Below are 13357 nucleotides of genomic sequence, written 5' to 3'. Positions count from 1 at the left end.
TTATCTCAAAGGCCTACAGAAAATAAGTAGAGCTAATACTAAATTTTACAAAATTAACATCTTAAGGGTTCCATGAATTGGATTTTTAAATCAGCAAGTAACCAACCATAAAAGATCTTTAAATAGCAATGCTTACACTGTAAAGATATACAAAGTAAATTGGCAGACCCTTGAATTGTTTATAACAAGATAGGAAAAGTGGTTTAGTTCAGCCATATTTTTGTTCAAATGCTTTTAAAATCTTATTTATACAAGTTGACCTTATTGCCTATCTTAGAAAGTTACATAAATAACTTCTGGAAAATCTTGCCTAATTCCCCTAGAGTCTAGTAGTTCTCTAGCTTTATTACTTTATTTACTAGACACAGTGGAATGAAATACACCAGGGGAAAACAAAAACAATCATTGGATAGTATCAATGTTAAAAAAAGGTAAAATTTAATGACCTGGAAAAATTGAGTACAGTTAGTAAATGTATCAACCAGTTCTTAAAACAGTATAAGCAATTGAGGATCTTTTTAGAACATTAGGATGGAAAAGGTTTTTATACTCGTTTGTTTTGCTTGGTTGGTTGATTATATTTTTCTTAAGCATGAGTAAATTGGGTAAGTAGAGCCATTATAGTTAAAATAATTAAAAATATATATATTTCAGTTGTTAGTTAATGCTAAAAATCATCTCTCTCATAAAGAAGAAACACAATTAATGAAAAAAATTGTGCAGACTTTGTACTGACTTATGATTGTACTTAAAATTGAATTCGGTGATACACAATGTCTATGTAACCAACATACTGAAGAGCTGTGAAGTTATATATAGTTATAAAAATATCTTGCTAAAAATCCATTATTTGACAATTTCATTGTGGGGAAAAAAAAGTCTCACTTCGAAAAGTGAGGCAAAACACTAACTAAACTTCTCTTCTTCAGGAAAAGTATAGTTAGATAAACCGTTATTTATTATTAAAAACTCAATTAAATATTTAGCATTTGATAAATAACTGTCTCTCCTGCCAGATCAAGATCTCAAGATCTTTAAGGACAGGGAAGCAAATAGTGAATTAAAAAATTTAAAAGTCATATTTTCAGAAAAGTTTTATAATTCTCAACCTAATTTTGTCATTCAATCCCTAAAATAATATTAGAAAAAAAAATAATAGTGCCATCTAACCAATCACTAATGGAACAGGGAGTTCAGATGATTTTCCTAAGGACAAGAGGCAATTACTTAAAGAGCTAGAATCAGGATCCTGAATCTCCTGACTTTTAATTCTTATTTCAACTTCCCTTAAGAGTATAAATTGGACAAATAAGCCATGATGACAATATCTATTGTGATGCTGTGGATTAAATGAGACAATGTAACTAGACATTTAAAAAACAGTATCGTTACTGGACATGAGGATTGAAGTCCTCACCCAATCTCCACTTTTTGGAATCTCCGTAAACTGGCATACTTATTTCTTATAAAATATTTTTCACTATAATTGCAGATGCATATGCAGCTGCTACTTTTAGCCAAGCTTCCTTACTGAAGATGATAAAGAACCTAAACACTGATAGGATAAGGGCCCAAGCTGCATGTAAGAACACTGCAGGTGCTTAAAAGCTCAGCTACAATCCAGAAATAAAAACATTCAGCAGAAGAATGCTATTAATACTAAGATATAAAATTTTCTGAAACAAATATATGGTAAAACCATAAAACCCCAGCCTTACCTCATGCTACTTCAACTCTGTCACTCTCATTTTGCTTAAGCAGTTGTGTTACTTCATCTACAGCAACTTCCCTGACCCTCAAGGTCAAGTTAAGGCTATTCCCCAGGTGCTTCCACAGCATCCTCTAGGGCAACGATAAGACATTTCTCCCAAGACACTGATTTTGCTGATTACTAATCTAGATTACAAGTTAGAATGTAAGTTTTGCCTGTCAACAAAGATGGCAGGCAACAAATAAAGGGTGGACTAAGCACAATGAAATTAAAGAAACTGAGATTGATAAAACCAAAGTTTTCAAATGTTTCCACAGGTTCCTCTTAATTACAAAAAAGTTTAATGTTCCTGTAGAATCTAAGTTTAACTAAGTGGTCAAACTCAGTAACTCCTGTAAGAGGCCTCCTGTTGCAATGGGAAAGACACAGCTTCTCCTACATGCTATGACAAATGTGTTTAACGTGAATCTGGTTATGAGAAAACAATCAGAAAGATTGCAATTGTGGAACATTCTACAGGGCAAGTGACCTGGTTTGTACAAAATGGCATTTTTAGGAAAGAAATATAAGCAGGGAGACTTGTATGTTAAAGAAGACAAAAGATTACATTCCCCAAATTGACTTCAGTATCCCCTTGGCAATCTTGTGGTTACAGATCCTGCTTTCTAATCTCCTCAACTTCCTCCTTATCCCCTACCCCATCTAGCAACCCTCAGTTTTTCCTCTATGTCTCTGAGACTGCTTCTGATTAGTTTGTTCATTTATTCTTTTCTTTAGATTCTATGTATAAGTGCAACCACATGGTATTTGTATTTCTCTGCACTGTACACCTGAAGCTTAAGCTGAACAATAAAAGTCAACTATACTTTTGTATATGTGTGTGTGTGTGTATATATATATATGTATATATATATATATATATATATATATATATATATATATATATATAGAGAGAGAGAGAGAGAGAGAGAGAGAGAGAGAGAGAGAGAGTTACAAGAAGTGGAGTACAGCATTAGGAATAGAGACAGTGGAAATGTAATGGCTGTGTGCCATGTCAGAGAGGTAGTAGATTGGGGGAGCGGGGTTACCACTTTGAGAGCGATATAAATGATAAATGTCTAACCTTACATTGTTTTGCACACCTGAAACTAATAAAAAAAATAATTAAAAAAAGACAAAAGAGATGTAGCAACTAAAGGCAGTATGTGATCCTTGATTAGGTCCTACATGGATGAAACAAGGCTATAAAGGACATTATTGGGGTAATTGAAAAAAAATTTGTATAGATTATGTAGTATATGATAGCACTTAATTAATGTTAAATTCCTTGTGTGTGTTAATGGCAGAGAGAAAGTTTTTGTTCTTATGATATTTGCTGAAGGATTTAGGAATTAAGTATTATAAAGTCAGCAATTTACTTTCAAAAAGTTAAATGACACAGCAAGATATATATGCACAAGCATACATAGAAAACTGGTAATCACAGTTGTCAAAACTTTAAAATGTAAATTCAGAAAAAGGTTATATGAGTGTTTATTGTACCACTTATTCAACTTTTCTATGAAAGTTCTTTAAAGAGTGAAAAAAATAATAAAATAATTTTAATGGTTTATTTTTCTCCAAAGCCATAATTTCAGCAGTATTCTTTCTATAGCTAATTTGGGATATAGCTTCTCCTTTCATGAACATAAAAAGACACAACATGATCTAAGTGCTAATTCCTCTTCTCAAACACAGATGCAAAGATTGTCCTTCTCTCTCTGACTAGATAGGTTACTTTCCTCTCTTCCTCCCTGTCCTGTGCAGAGATAAGTAGAGGGGAGAATCCAAAGAACTTTCCTCTTTTTTAAATAATTTTCAAACTTAAATAATTTTCCCTACTCATACCAACTTATCAGAAATGAAACAAAAGAGGCTGTAGGCAACTGGACATCCACTGTAGGATGGGGCAAAAGTAATATGGAAGCAGTATTCCTCATTTTTTGTTATCTGTTCAAAGAAGCCTTAGGGTTGATGTTGTATGATGCTCCAGGAGCCATAGTCGTGGGAAAAAAATTGTTCCATTACACCCATTCATAGTTTGAAATGCCAGTTTCCTGCCCATTGCTTGCAAGTGGTATAAAATTCTAAATACTATCTCTGACCTAGGGAATTAAAGACATGTATTTGCAAATATCTGGTACAGGGGGAGGGGTGTGGGCAGGTGAGAAAGGTGGTAGTTGTCACTCTTTTGTTCAGTAAAAGAAATGTATTACTTCTTGGTCTGGAGAAAAATGTAAACAACTCAAGAAGATATTAAATTGTTACAAACTTAGGTCTAGGTATGTAGGACTCCATAATAAATAAATGTCTGAAATAACTTAAAATTCAGTGGGACTAAAATACATCAAGATGAGCTACCTTGCAAAACATATCTGTACTTTTTAAAAGCATATATATATTTCAGTTGTTAGTTAATGCTAAAAATCATCTCTCTCATAAAGAAGAAACCCAATCAATGAAAAAGATTGTGCAGACTTTGTATTGATTTATGATTGTACTTAAAATTGAATTTGGTGATACGGACATTGTGGGGATTCACAATGTCTATGTAACCAACATACTGAAGAGCTGTGAAGTTACACATAGTTATAATAATACCTTGCTAAAAATCCATTATTTAACAATATCAGCATGGGAAAAAAGTCTCAATAAAAGATGTATATATATGTCATTTAGTGTCTGGGCATGGCTGAAGTTTCCTTCTTAATAAATACATACCAAATCAGTAGATTTCCATATGATTTTATATATGTATATATGTATATAATTGGTAGATGTAAAACATGAAATGTTTTGCACACGTACATGAAAGATCATGCTGCTCCTATGCTCAAAATTCTACTGTGGAGTTGCCATTGCACTGAGGTAAAGCTAGCATCCAAAGCCCTTCTGATGACATACATAACTTTCTGTCATAGACCCTCAAATTTGTTTTCTGCTAAAATGGTTTCTGACTATTTCCCCTCTGAGAACGACACTGTTCTTGCCATTCCTCCAACACATAAGGACCTGGTTCAGGATCTTGTTTTTGTTCCATCTTCCTGGAGAGTCTTTCCCCAGGTAATCTGGAATGCTGACTCTCTCATTTCTCTCTGCCCAACATACTGAGCTGAGGGTCTTGTGGACGAGGTAGACATAAAACAGCATACTAGCAAATTTTAATAAATCTATGAGGAAATACATCATTATAAAACTGTTCAATGAGAAAATCCAACAATAATGCTCCTCTTTTCATGGTTCTAAAAGGTTGTCAATTTTTTAATATAAAGTTTATATTCACGATAACTAATATAAAAAAAATCTTTGACATTTTTTACCATTTTTGAAAGCATTTTCTTTTTATGGAAGATTCCACATTTGGAGAGTATTCAACTTGCCAGTCATCTAACTTTTTCCCTAAGTAAATACACTGGTTATAGCACTATATACTAATAATGATTTTTAATTTCTACCTCCATCTCAATTCCATCACGCTATGTAGACGGTAAAACATAAAATTAGCATAAAAATTGGGAATGGAAGTGTACAACCCTTAACATCATACATTAAACACTTTATCTTTCACTAATAAAATCATTTCTTAAGCTTGAAGAAACATTTCTTTTTGGACTTCCAAGAATGAAAATATTCTTTTTGAAAAATAAGTACTTCCTTTCACGTGCAACTGTAAAACCTTGAATGTAAAACAACCTCATGTTTTCTTCTGGCATAGAAAAGACTATAAAATATGTGACACACTGAATGTATGGTATGAAATTAAAAGTTCCCAAATTGTCAATGTTTTGAATCAATACTAAATCAAGAAAGAGATAGAATGATTTTAAATAGCAAAATCCATGCCTACACTTGGACAGGAGTGAAGTTGGGGTGGGGAAAATATGATATACCAAGATAAATGACAGAGAGAGAGAGAGAGAGAGAGAGAGAGAGAGAGAGAGAGAGAGAGAGAGAGAGAGAGAGAGGTGTAAGCATCAAATTAAGGAAAGTGAAGCATTTTAAAGATAATAAAAATCAATGACAAGTTGAACTGACAGGAGAGTAGGAAGACTTTATGTTTTGTCTCCCAAAGAATTATAATTTGAATAAAGAGCTATAGGTGATATAAACTGTCAGACTCTTTTCTAAAGCATTTGTTACAGTGCCGTACAAAACCATAGTAGAAATGCTAATTAGTCTATTAGTTTGAAACTTATTCTCCTATAAACTAAAATATTCCTCTTACAAATTTTTTTCACAAATGAATTACTGGTAAGAGAGGAAATAGAGATTTCAATTCAGCATATTCAACTTTCTGCTTAACACAGAAAAATAAACCTGTCAATGATATCCAGTAATGGAAAGGTTTTAAAATACCATAAATACTATTACAATTTAGTATAAAATTACATTACCTCAATATATGTAAAGATTAGTTTTCTGTCTAAAAGACAATCAAATATTTCCTTAGATAATAGAAGTAGGGAGAACTCAGAAGTAGTTAACCAGCTGTTTTGGGGTGAAAGCATCCCTCTCTATGTTTTATCTGCCTAAATTGGCCTAGCTATAAAATCTTTCAGCACCTCATTCAAAAAGGGGGATCAAATATATGGTGATGGAAGGAGAACTGACTCTGGGTGAACACACAATGGGATTTATAGATGATGTAATACAGAATTGTACACGTGAAATTATGTAATTTCATTAACAATTGTCACCCCAATAAATTAAAAAAAAATAAAAATTAAATGCTTAAAAAACATCAGTCTTAACACTGTGGATGAAAAAAGGGGTCCTATGAAAAGTAACCTCATAGGGTGATCTGATCATAAATTCCTAAGTGGGCAGATCATGGTGGGTAGTCATGCCCCCGGCATATAACTTCTTTAGGAAAAGGTTTATCTTTGCCTTGAGCAAGTCCTGTCTATTGTTTCTGTGCATCTAGGTTAAAGTACCTTTGAAATAAGTCCTAACACCTTCAAGAGACCGTGTAATCTTGTTGATTATCTGGTAATCCAATCCCCCAGTTGCTTTCTCTCACCCCCATGTAATCTTCCTTAAGTTCCCTCCTTAATGTCAATGCATAAAAGCTGCAAAACTGCTATTTTCTGGAGCATCTGAGATCTTGCTCCCCAGCATATGACGTCAGTTTGCCTCAAGTAAACTCTTATAAAAATTCTCTATGGGTTTGGACATGTCTTATGTCGACAACAGTTTTCTCTCCCTTAACAGACTATAAATTCTCTGAGGCCAGGGACTTCTTTGCCTTATCCCCACAGTATTGTGTGGGGCTACAGTAATCTGATATTTTAAGTAGAGTGGACAGAGAAAGCCTCTTTGGAAAGGTGATACGGGAGCAGAGACTTGAAGGAGACAAGGAAGTTGGCCCTGTGGCTCTTTGAGGCATAGGAGGAAGGACACTCACAGGTCTAAGTAGCACACACCTGATGGAAAAGCAGTTAGGCTGCTGTGGCTGTGGCCAAGTGAGCAGAGGAAGAGTAGTAGGAAAGAGCCATCAATGCAGCCAGGATTTGGGATTTTGCTCTTACTGAGATGAACCCTTCAAACTAGGTTAAAGATTAAAGCTACCTGAGTCACTTTTAAAAAAAAATACAGAACTGCTTTTTGAGAATTGAATCAGAAGGACAGCGTAGTTGTAGATTTGTGGCACTCAGTAGAAGTCTAGGTGAATATATCAAAGGCAGCAGTGGAATCCTTGAATCTGTAGTTAAGAACGGAGATAGAAATCTGGGAATCATGAACTGATGTTTAGAGCCACATGAGGCCATATGAGATCACCTGGGTAGAAAGAACTTAGGGTGCCTAGACTACATGTGGGATTACACTCCAGGCCGCAGCAGCAATGAGAGGTCACAGAGATGATGGAAGCAGCAAAGCAAGCTAAGAAGGGCCAGTTGCTGATGAAAGAAAGAAAGAAGAGACAATGGTGTGCCCAACACAAAGTGAAGGAAATGTTGCAAGAATGTGGTCAACACAAATTCTCGGTGCACATGTTATGTACTCAGTACATCCTGCTCATCCTTCAGAGTAGGACGCTTTTTTGATAAGCCCCGTCTGCACAATCCTGCTTTACATATGATACCCCTCTGAGTCCCTCAGTCACAGTGTAGACCCCAATTATAATATTTATCACAAGTATGACTACACCTTCACTTCTCTGCCTTGACTCCCGCTCAAAAACATTAGTTCCTTGAGGGCCAGAAGCTTCACTGTAATGCTGGGATCTAGTTATACCTCTGACAGATGGGAAGGAGGAAGTTACATTTATTGAGAACCTACTGTGTAGCAGGCAACATGTCAATACCTCTACTCAGGTACTCAAAAATATTAATAAAATAATGCAGGGAGTGCTGAATGAACAGTAGAGATGACACGGATGATAGGTAAGGGCACTTCAGTGCACAGGTAGAGCCCTAGAATGAAAGCCCCATTCATCAGGGCACCACAGCTTAATAGCAATAGCTATCAACATTTCTCGGCCAATCTCTTTGCTCTCTTTCTAAGATTGGCAAGCAAAATTCTCCAATATAGGGCCGGCCGGGTGGCTCAGGTGGTTAGAGCTTCGTGCTCCTAACTCCGAAGGCTGCCGGTTCGATACCCACATGGGCCAGTGGGCTCTCAACCACAAGGTTGCCAGTTCGATTCCTCCACTCCTGCAAGGGATGGTGGGCAGTGCCCCCTACAACTAAAATTGAACACTGAGCTGCCGCTGTGCTCCCGGATGGTTCAGTTGGTTGGAGCGAGTCCTCTCAACCTCTGAACCACAATGTTGCCGGTTCGACCCCTGCAAGGGATGGTGGGCTGAGCCCCCTGCCACTAGCAATGGCAACTGGACTTGGAGCTGAGTTGCACCCTCTACAACTAAGGCTGAAAGGACAACAACTTGAAGCTGAATGGCACCCTCCACATCTAAGATTGAAAGGACATTGACTTGGAAAAAAAATAATTCTCCAAAATAATTTTGTTTCCTTAATAGATTTTCCTGCAGAATTAAAAAGTGACAACTAGCAAACATGAATATATGTTCTAACTGGCTGTTGTATTTCTCACTGTGCACGAATAAATTAGTGTTCTCTTTTCAACATTCGTCTATTAGTCCGCCTTGTTATTTTTGTTTTTCAAGTGTCAACATCATATAGTGAGATCAAAATGGGACTGACTTAGGCAATCACAAGAGTATGTGATACAAAAAATCCCGGAGATATATACTGTGTGACTGAAAGCTAAAAGAAAATATTGATTTTCATTTATTTTATCTCTTGTTGACACACAATAATGGTCAGTCAGGATTCTTGTATAATAGATTGAGTAGAGGCTGTTATGCAATGAACTGAGCAAAATGATACTTTGTTGTTGCTTGAAACATGATCCATTTTTCTGTGTTTGAATGTATTCCCTAAACTGAAAATAGAATCCCAGAGCAATCCTAACACATTCCAAGTTTAAATCTAACATTTGTTAGTGTAGCCAATCTTGCTAAACTCGATCAATTTGTGATGCTCTGACAAAAAGTGTTTGTAGTTCTTTAAAGACCAAAATTTGAAATGTGTTGACACAGCTAAGGCAATTTACTCTTAAGGTGTAACTGGGCTTGCATTTGGTCTCTCTCTGGGATACTTATACTATCTCTAAATTCAACAGTGCCAAAGAAAATTTTGGATGAAACTATCTGGATCATTGACAACAGGTAGATATACACTGGCTATAGTATTTCCTTTTCAAAATATGTTGGACAGTGATACTTCCTCTACATCTATTATCAGGGAGATGAGAATTCACAAGTACATAATTTCTTGTTATTATCCCATCTATCAATTTCTAACCAAGTTCAGCAGGCCATTGTATTTTTATGTCCTAAATATATCTGAAATCTAAGGCCTCTTCACATCCATCATGACAGCCAGAATCCTTCCAGGAAAAGGCTGATGCAGCCCAGTTAGTGAATTTTCTGACTTTGGAAACTACTTATCTGGATGTTTCCTTAGGACAGTGTCTTCTTGAATGGACAAAACCCATTACATTACATTAGAATTTCTAAGCCCTCTGCATTACCATGCATTGTCCTTAATGGCAACTTTCTTAAATTATTCTGACAGGATTCAATCCCACACATAATTCCTTAGTCTTCAACATACCAGACTCCAGTTCCTAACCTTACCATACTGCCCTTTGGTTCTGGAGTCCTATTTGCCCTCTTCCTGAGTTATGACAATTATTCATACAATATAAAAGCAGGGAAGACTAAGGGAAACTTTATGAACAAAGTCTTATTTCATAAGCAAACTTCAATTTTAGGAACTACATGGATAATAGGAAGAAAAAAAAGAGTTCTCAATCATCGAGGAGGGTATGGGTTGAACACTAGAGAGAGAATTCCTGAATAAAACCACTACCGAATTGGAAAAGCTCTGAAGTGAAACTGGCCATAAGTTAGGACCTTATATAGCGAGTGTCCTGATTGCATGCATTTTATTTTATGGTAGATATCTTACCTTAACTTCCACATGTGCCATCAGAACTGCAAAATTGGTTAGGTGGTTACAAGAGCATGTAGTATGTGTCTTATTTGTTGTCAGGAGCCGACAGCCTTGAGTTGACCAATAACCTGTCATTGTGCGCTTAGAATAGCTCCAAAATGAACAGTTGGGGTTGAAATTTTCCTCAGATTGCTACAGGGGGAAAAAAAGTCGATAAAGCCAATAACTACTTTATGATCACATAAATTAGGTTGACATTTTCTTTACATCAACACAGCTTCATACACTTTTCCAATTTTTGTGGAGATGTCTACCAGTGTTTTCCTATTTGAATTTGAATACATATTGTTGTTTATTCCCCCAGATTAGATGTGAGTTTACTTTTTTTAAAAATTAATATTGGAAAAAAAATATTAGTACCAATGTCTCAACCTCATATCTATTCATTTCAAAGTAAAGTACACCGAGTAAAGAAGTTAATTGCAGCAGAGTGGGACATCCAGCTTGTAAGCAGGAACCTTTGGATTGCATGAAACGGGGGAGAAATTTAAAAATGGATAATACTGCCAAGGACAAGAATAATTTTGTTCAGAAGTGTGCCCAGTGCCATAGCATGGAAAAGGAAGATGAGCATAAGACGGGACCAAATCTCCACAGTCTATTTGGATAAAAGACAGGTCAGGCCACTGGAATTTCTCACACGGATGCCAACAAGAACAAAGGCATCACCTGGGGAGAGGAGACACTGATAGAGTATTTGGAGAATCCCAAGAAGTGAAACCCTGGAACAAAAGCAATCTTTGTTGGCATTAAAAAAACAACTTTGTAAAGGGCAGACTTGATAACTTACCTCAAAAAGCTACTAATGAGTAATAGCTGGCCACTACCTTATTTATTATAAAGCAGAAAGGTCTCACGACATTTTTTTTTTAATGTGTTCCTTATTTAAATTGATCTCACACACCAGGATTCAGATCATAAATGGCTGACAGAATATTTATTTTGGGCAGTTTTAATTTAAAGAATATCAGCTCTTAGTTCAATGAATATGATGAACTTTTTGAACTTGGGTGGTAATTTTGGTTCAGCAAATGCTATCACTGTTTTCCCTTCTAAAGGTATGATTGGACTAAGTCAGTAATATTCAACTTTTCACAGAAATGGTGAAAGCCATCTCAAAACCTGCAGGAGACTGGTTTTATATGTAGATTTACATAACTGGTTAGAGTGATATGTTTAAACACCGAGGAAGTCTCTTCACTGTCTCAGAGCAGCAAGACTCGCTTGTGTTGCAAGTTGTGTTCATTAACTTGTAAAAGGCAAGGGCTGAAGATAAACAGGCAGTATCCACCTTACTTTCTTGGTCCTAACTATGCCTATTTCATTAAAATTCCCTGTATCTAAACTGTTGCCTTCTATAATACTTAATGAAAACCAGTTTTGTGTGCTTCATGTATAATATCAAAGTAAAAATATTTAACACTTCTCACATTTTATAGATGATCCATAAGGTTTGACACTTTTAAAATTTAGTGAGACAAGACATAGTAGCAACGTTTGCTTGTGAATGCTTTCCTAAGTCCACCTACGCTATCAGTCAGGACTGTCTTTTAAACAGCTATGGAAAAATACAACAGTAGAATTATGGTATATGTAGGATTAGTAAGGGTGCTTTTGCCAACTCAGTAGAAGGATTGAAGTTAGAAACTATCAGCACGATATTGTAAATTGTGTGATCAGAACCTGTAAGATAATTAAAAACAAAATCACAGATCCTGACTTCTCTAATGTTGTTGACTTAGTGACTGCCTCAAGATTGTAATGGTTGAAAAGTACAAGAGCCCTACATATTGATGCGGCAGGGTTAGTAGTCATACCACTAGGTTATGTTTATTTGGTCCGCTAGGACAGCCTTAACTAGAACACTTAAATAATTAAGTCTTAGAGTCTCTTTGGCCAAGGTGAGCACTGCCATATTTATGCTAAACCTGGAGAGAAGAATGTGTTTCTGGTCTTAGTTTTGTGATATATCATAGTGTATAATTTATGTACTAAAGTACTTCATACACAGGCTATACCGCACAGTTACAGTAGTCTCTGGAAATTTCAGAGATGGTGAGAGAAATTCTCAGCGAGGAAATAACTCTGTCTGGTGGTGACAGCCATCTCTTTGTGGGACAGTGACTGGGAAGAGGCCTCATTGATGGTTTCAAACATCACGGGGATGATTATAAATAGGACTTTAAGGCCTGAAAAAGCAATTTGCAACTTATGAATTTTATTTTCAGTCATTGGAAAAAAGTGAGAAAACAAAGAAGTCAGTCTGGAAACACATGCAGAAACAATTTGGGGAAGCAAAAGAAAGCCTGCTTCATTCTGACACTAAGTCCTAGTCTGAGTATTAATGGCAAGGAACTAAACATTGCATCCTGGAAATCTTTCGGGGGCCAAACCTTTGTAAAAGAGGACTTGGTAACCGAATAAGTTAGTGATATTCAGAAACAGTGCAGCCATTTAGCTTCTCAAAGACAATTCTGGACCCATATGGAAAGACATGGAGGCCAGGAAGTTGATTTATTTCTGTGCCTTCTACATCAGCTAAGGCCTGTGTTGGCAGAGATAATTATTGAGTAAGGGCTGTGTTCTAGGCCAGTTATACTCAATAAGTGCCTCTGGTTATTTAAAATGTAAGTGATCCTAGCAGTTAATTCAAAAGAAGGGACATTCCCAGGTGAAAGGGCTATGTGCTCTTAGAAATAAAGAAACAAAGACTAAAAAAAGCTAGCACTGTGTTTCGTCCATGTGTCTTCATTCCTAGTGCTTCACCCTAGGTGGCTCGGTGAACAATATCAAAAGTGAGAGGTAGCTGTATATAAGGAATGTTTCTTCTAAGTGTCACCTACATTCTGGATTTTCTTTAGAACAGCAGTAATAGAACTTTTTGTGATGATGGATTGGACTTGTGGTATCCAATATTGTAACCACTAACAACGTGCACTATTAAGACCTAGAAATATGGCTGGTGTAACTACAGAACTGAACTTTTCATTTTATTTCACTTTAAGTGATTTAAGTTTACATAGCACAAATGATTAGTGACTAGTGGATTAGCAGCACACATCTAGAACTA

At 36.0% G+C, this 13357-nt stretch overlaps 1 protein-coding gene across 29 annotated transcripts in view; it reads right to left on the bottom strand.

The window, feature by feature from the left end:
- ADGRL3 (adhesion G protein-coupled receptor L3) overlaps positions 1–13357 on the bottom strand; it is a 744191-nt gene that overhangs the window by 102048 nt on the left and 628786 nt on the right. For all 29 annotated transcript variants that reach the window (XM_081060173.1, XM_081060156.1, XM_081060146.1 and 26 more), the window contains one exon: positions 10243–10419. In XM_081060173.1, coding sequence (XP_080916299.1) covers positions 10243–10419 — 177 coding nt within the window. The remainder of the gene's footprint in view (positions 1–10242; positions 10420–13357) is intronic.

This window comes from Rhinolophus hipposideros, assembly GCF_964194185.1.
Source record: "Rhinolophus hipposideros genome assembly, chromosome: 1".
NCBI lineage: Eukaryota > Metazoa > Chordata > Mammalia > Chiroptera > Rhinolophidae > Rhinolophus > Rhinolophus hipposideros.
The sequence above is the reverse complement of the archived record's forward strand: the minus strand, read 5'-3'. Positions and strand labels throughout refer to the sequence as shown.